This window comes from Calliphora vicina, unplaced genomic scaffold, assembly GCF_958450345.1.
Source record: "Calliphora vicina unplaced genomic scaffold, idCalVici1.1 scaffold_15, whole genome shotgun sequence".
In the NCBI taxonomy this organism is placed as follows: Eukaryota; Metazoa; Arthropoda; class Insecta; order Diptera; family Calliphoridae; genus Calliphora; species Calliphora vicina.
In genome coordinates this window covers 529,698-536,730 of record NW_027052566.1, presented here as the reverse complement: position 1 = coordinate 536,730, position 7,033 = coordinate 529,698, and the positions used below count along the sequence as shown (strand labels likewise).

Here is a 7,033-nt window from a genome sequence, read left to right as displayed (position 1 = left end):
TACTATAGTATTTCCTATAGAAAATATTGTGAACTATAGTATTTCCTGTAGAAAATTTTGTGTACTATAGTATTTCCTATAGATAATATTGTGTACTACAGTATTTCCTATAGAAAATTTTGTGTACTATAGTATTTCCTATAGATAATATTGTGTACTACAGTATTTCCTATAGAAAATATTGTGTACTACAGTATTTCCTATAGAAAATATTGTGTACTACAGTATTTCCTATAGAAAATATTCTGTACTGCAGTATTTGCTATAGAAAATATTGTGTACTACAGTATTTCCTATAGAAAATATTGTGTACTATAGTATTTCCTATAGATAATATTGTGTACTATAGTATTTCCTATAGATAATATTGTGTACTACAGTATTTCCTATAGAAAATATTGTGTACTACAGTATCTCCTAGAGAAAATATTGTGTACTATAGTATTTCCTATAGAAAATATTGTGTACTATAGTATTTCCTATAGAAAATATTGTGTACTATAGTATTTCCTATAGAAAATTTTGTATACTACAGTATTTCCTATAGAAAATATTGTGTACTACAGTATTTCCTACAGAAAATATTGTGTACTACAGTATTTCCTATAGAAAATATTGTGTACTACAGTATTTCCTATAGAAAATATTGTGTCCTACAGTATTTCCTATAGAAAATATTGTGTACTACAGTATTTCCTATAGAAAATATTGTGTACTACAGTATTTCCTATAGAAAATATTGTGTACTACAGTATTTCCTATAGAAAATATTGTGTACTACAGTATTTCCTATAGAAAATATTGTGTACTACAGTACTTCCTATAGAAAATATTGTGTACTACAGTATTGCCTATAGAAAATATTGTGTACTACAGTATTTCCTATAGAAAATATTGTGTACTACAGTATTTCCTATAGAAAATATTGTGTACTACAATATTTCCTATAGAAAATATTGTGCACTACAGTATTTCCTATAGAAAATATTGTGCACTACAGTATTTCCTATAGAAAATATTGTGTACTACAGTATTTCCTATAGAAAATATTGTGTACTACAGTATTTCCTATAGAAAATATTGTGTACTACAGTATTTCCTATAGAAAATATTGTGTACTACAGTATTTCCTATAGAAAATATTGTGTACTACAGTATTTCCTATAGAAAATATTGTGTACTACAGTATTTCCTATAGAAAATATTGTGTACTACAGTATTTCCTATAGAAAATATTGTGTACTACAGTATTTCCTATAGAAAATATTGTGTACTACAGTATTTCCTATAGAAAATATTGTGTACTACAGTATTTCCTATAGAAAATATTGTGTACTACAGTATTTCCTATAGAAAATATTGTGTACTACAGTATTTCCTATAGAAAATATTGTGTACTACAGTATTTCCTATAGAAAATATTGTGTACTACAGTATTTCCTATAGAAAATATTGTGTACTACAGTATTTCCTATAGAAAATATTGTGTATTACAGTATTTCCTATAGAAAATATTGTGTACTACAGTATTTCCTATAGAAAATATTGTGTACTACAGTATTTCCTATAGAAAATATTGTGTACTACAGTATTTCCTATAGAAAATATTGTGTACTACAGTATTTCCTATAGAAAATATTGTGTACTACAGTATTTCCTATAGAAAATATTGTGTACTACAGTATTTCCTATAGAAAATATTGTGTACTACAGTGTTGTTCTAGTTTTCGTTGCGAACAGTCGTGTTTATATCTGCGCTCCAAATTACTGCCCAAAAAAGTGGTTAATTGATCATTAATATCTTAAAAACAATTATAAATATACTGCAAAATATCTGCCTCAAATTTATAAATAAAAAGTGTAACAAATACATACTTGTTGTGTTAAAAAAAACAAAAATAAATATCAAATAAAAAACATTAAAACATTAAATCACAAAACACAAAACAAATAAGAAAAACAGAAATCTTAAAGAGTAAAGTTAAAAGGCGTAAAAAAAAATAAAAAAAAAATGAGTGTGTGTTCTCAGTGTAATAAAGAGATATCGACAAAGTACGTCAAGTGTTACGCATGTAATGCTCTTTATCACTTCTCTCCTTGCTGCTCGCTATCAGAGAAAACTTATGCGACCATGGCAATTGATAGGAGAGCCGATTGGAGGTGTCATACATGTAAAACGAGAAAAGCATCTACCAACAGCAACAACGCATATCATGTAATAATCGATGATACACACCAGCCAACACAAACTGCAAATCAACAAAAACAACAGCGAGATGAATATGATGATGATGTGTATGAAAATGATGGTACCAAACGCTTCAAAGACTCTCTCTCTCTAAGTGATGTTAACAATAGTGTTTACCACGTAAAAACCAATGTTTCAACTCTTAAATCAGACGTCTCAACTATGAAATCAGATATAACAGAGATAAAAACAACGATACAACAACTGGCAATATCTGTAAATCAAAACAACCAAATAAACACAAACATCCAAACTGCTCTTAACACAATCACAAGTACTCTTTCAACTCTTACCTCTCAAGTAAGTGAGCTTTGTGAAAGTAATAGTGTAAAAGAAAAGCAAATAAATGATATGGACAAGAGAATTAACGATTTGGAACAACAACTTTTAAATAAAAATATCGAAATAAAAAATATAACAACCAAAAATTTAAACCCAAATGATGTTGTTAAAAAGATTGCTAATTCGCTAAATGTTGAATTGAATGATAACGATATTAGCAATTCCTATAGCCTAAACAAATCTCAAAAAGTAATTGTAGAATTTACTTCTCTCAATAAAAAAAAAGAGTTACTAGCAAAAATAAACCGTCACAGAGTGGATTCGAGTTTAATAAACGAAGACACCAACATCAAATACATATATATCAATGAACACCTCACCCCATATAAACGGCGTTTGCTCGGGTTAGCTAAAACTAAAGCCAAAGAGCTAAACTGGAAATTTGTATGGGTAAAAAATGGCAATATCTACGCTAAAAAGAATGAAATTTCTAATCCAATATTAATAATGAATGCCGCAGATATTGAATTGATTGCATCAACAATTTAAAAAATAAATAAATAAAAATATATATAAAATTAAACCTAAACAAAAATCAAAAACTTTTTCTTTTATTATATAAAAATGTTACAAAATCAAATTTTAGATAATTTTAATCAAATAAATAAAAACCTGCTAAGTTATCCCACAACGATCATATATATGAATATTCGTTCTCTACGGCTAAACTTCACCCCTTTCTTAGCTAGTTTGCATAATATTATAAATAATATAAACTTCATTCTACTTGTGGAGACAAATATCAGCAATGAAGAACAACAAAACTTCAATATAAATGGATTTAATTCTTACTTTTTTAATAGAGATATCAGAGGTGGAGGTGTAGCCGTCTATGTACGAGAAAGCATAACGCACGCCAATATCATTTTAAACACAATTTCTTTTGAGTCAATACAAATAAATGTCACAAACAAAAACAATACATTTTCTCTGTTTACAATTTATCGACCGCCAAAAAATAATGTAAATGAGTTCATAATAGAACTAGACAAAACGATAAACACAGTAAAAAATAAACAAGACATAATTATTATTGGAGATATGAATATTAATATACTCAACCAAAACATCACAACAACAAAATACACAGAAATGATCTCTTCAAATGGACTGCAGTGTGTAATAAACGAAGTAACAAGAGAAGATGTAACAAAGAGAACACACTCTTGCATTGATCATATGCACATCAGAAACAACAAAACAAACACACAAACACATGCAGCAGTAGTGAGAACAAACATATCTGATCACTACTCGCTTTGCTGTTGTATAGAAGAACAAAATAAAGATGTAAACCAGGGTGCGGAAAGCATACTTTTTCAGGGTGCGAAATTAAACAATTTTAAAGTTAATAAAAATATTAAAACAATAAATTGGATTGAATTAGTAAACCAAAATATGAGTACTAATGACATATTCAACAAAATTTACGCAAACTTTAAAAATATTTATGAAACATCCAAATCAAATAACAAACAAAATAAAAAACATAGAAAAGTGAATCCGTGGATGAATGAAGAATTAATAAAATATTGTGAAGTTCGGGATAAACTTTATATCAAATGGTTAAACAACAAAAAAAATAAAAATTACGAATATAAAAAATTTCGAAATTATTTAAACAAAAAATTTAATTACGAAAAAAACAATTATTTTAAAAGAAAATTTATAGAAAATAGAAATAACACTAGAGTTACGTGGCAACTTATAAATGAAATTACCGGAAAAAAATCAACAAATATTGACTCTTCTATAATAAAAAATTTTAAAAACGATAATATATTAAGCATTGCGAATAACTTCGCGAAAAACTTTAATGATAATGTTAATAAAATTTTACATAAATGTGATATTAGAACTTGCCAAAATCAACCAACAACAATTCAAAACTCAATGTTTCTCTCTCCCACCACCGATGAAGAAGTATATAGAATATTAACAAACTTAAACATACGTAAAGGTGCAGGAGCTGATGGAATCAGACCGAGAGACCTGAAATATAATTCTACTATTTTTACGCCTATAATTACAACATTAATAAATTCAAGTATAGACAACGCTACTATACCAAATTTGTTAAAGACATCAATAATACGCCCGATATATAAAAGTGGTTCAAAAAGTGACTATAATAATTATAGACCTATTGCAATACTACCAGTGATAGAAAAAGTTTTGGAAGAGATTCTTGTACGAAGGCTAAACGAATTCCTAAGAAAATTTGAAATTATAAATCCGAATCAGTATGGCTTCCAAAAAGGAAAAAACATAAATAAGTTATTAGGAGATTTCTCAAACAAAATAAACACATGTTTAGGAGAAAACTTACAATGTCTTGTACTATTCATTGATTTCAGTAAGGCTTTTGATACGTTATCTCATTCTAATTTAATTGACATGTTACAACGAAACGGAGTAAGAGGCAAATCATTGGAATGGTTTAAAAACTACTTAGAGCTTAGAACATATCGTGTGAAAATAAGCGAAACACTAAGCGACGAAACCTACTCCAATAATGGTGTCCCACAAGGATCAAAACTTGGGCCAATATTGTATCTAATATATGCAAACGAAATGTTAAACATTCTTAAGGAGTGTGCGATGTTTGCATACGCTGATGATACTGCCATTATAGTATCACATAAAAATATTGATACGGCGTGTGAAATGATGCAAAAGAAACTTAACCAAATCTCAAAATGGTGCCACGATAATGGCCTTGTAATAAACGCGTCTAAAACTAAAATTATGCATATTAGACCGCGACATCTCTCCAGAACAGTTTCAAATATTATTTTCCACGACTACCAATGTCTTCACAACATAAACAGCACTGGATACATGGACACATGCACCTCAACCATAGAGATTGTAGAAACCTATAAATATCTCGGAGTATACGTGGATGAACATTTCAAATGGCTCCTCACATACAACAACTCTCAAAGAAACTTCGAAAAGCCGCTTATAGTCTATATCATCTAAGCAACTGCTCAACCTACGATGTACTCCAACAGGCATATTTTTCGTTAGCCGAGACATATATTAGGCATGGAATTACAGCGTGGGGAAACTCAACGTATTGCAGATCTTTACAACAATCGCAAAATCAAATCCTTAAAATATTAATGAAAAACAAGCTACACAACCAACAACAACTACAAATGTCGTTAATATATGAAAACAATTTCAACATGTATACTAACACCAACAACACACCAACAAATCCTAACAACAACATAAACCTATTCAATACTACCAATATCAACAACAATACAAACACAAATATCAATACCACAAACAACACAAACGATGCCAACATATCCAACACATAAACGAAACACACATCAATACACACATCGTCAACTCGCTCACCAACAATAACACTTACACCAATGGCACAAACAACACGCACAACTACAACACAAACAACATTAACATAAACAACACACACCTAAATACAAATAATGTTAACCTGTACATGAACACAAACGATATCACTATACAAAACACCACAAACATTAACACATACAACGTTACTACAATTAGCACACCAAATGTCAACTTTAATGTTGCTAACAACACCACAAACAACAACAACAACAGATTCCAACACAATACAATTTCAACTACAAACATTGCCAGCAGTCTACAGATTTTAAACATCAAAAGTCTATATTACAACACGATGATCAACGAATTTTATAATGATCCCCGATATCTGAAGCCCATAAATCACGCATATAACACCAGACGACGTACAGAAGGAAGATATAAGGTCGAACAACATAAGAACAACTATGGAAAAAATTCGCTAAACATTACCCTACCAAATGTATTTAACAAATTACCATTATATTTATTAAATATCACAAATCCCTATAATAGAAAATTAAATTTAAAAAAGCATTTCATACATTCGCAATGAAAACATCAAATAAAATGCATATATTTAAAATCTAAATTTATTATATCCTGCAGACAAGCCAAATGGCTTCGCGGGATTAGTTATAAGATTTAAAATGTATATCAAATTGAAAATAAATAAATTGAAAATTGAAAAAAAAAAAAAAAAAAAAAAAAAAATATTGTGTACTACAGTACTTCCTATAGAAAATATTGTGTACTACAGTATTTCCTATAGAAAATATTGTGTACTACAGTATTTCCTATAGAAAATATTGTGTACTACAGTATTTCCTATAAAAAATATTGTGTACTACAGTATTTCCTATAGAAAATATTGTGTACTACAGTATTTCCTATAAAAAATATTGTGTACTACAGTATTTCCTATAGAAAATATTGTGTACTACAGTATTTCCTATAGAAAATATTGTGTACTACAGTATTTTCTATAGAAAATATTGTGTACTACAGTATTTCCTATAGAAAATATTGTGTACTACAGTATTTCCTATAGAAAATATTGTGTACTACAGT

General features: G+C 28.7%; 1 protein-coding gene across 1 annotated transcript; it reads left to right on the top strand.

Moving 5' to 3' along the window:
- The first annotated feature begins 2,131 nt into the window (after positions 1-2,131).
- Positions 2,132-5,925, top strand: LOC135963018 (GATA zinc finger domain-containing protein 15-like). Its single transcript, XM_065514802.1, has 2 exons — positions 2,132-2,548; positions 5,539-5,925. The coding sequence occupies exons 1-2, from the start codon at positions 2,132-2,134 to the stop codon at positions 5,923-5,925; spliced, it is 804 nt and encodes a 267-aa protein (XP_065370874.1).
- Positions 5,926-7,033: the final 1,108 nt, after the last annotated feature.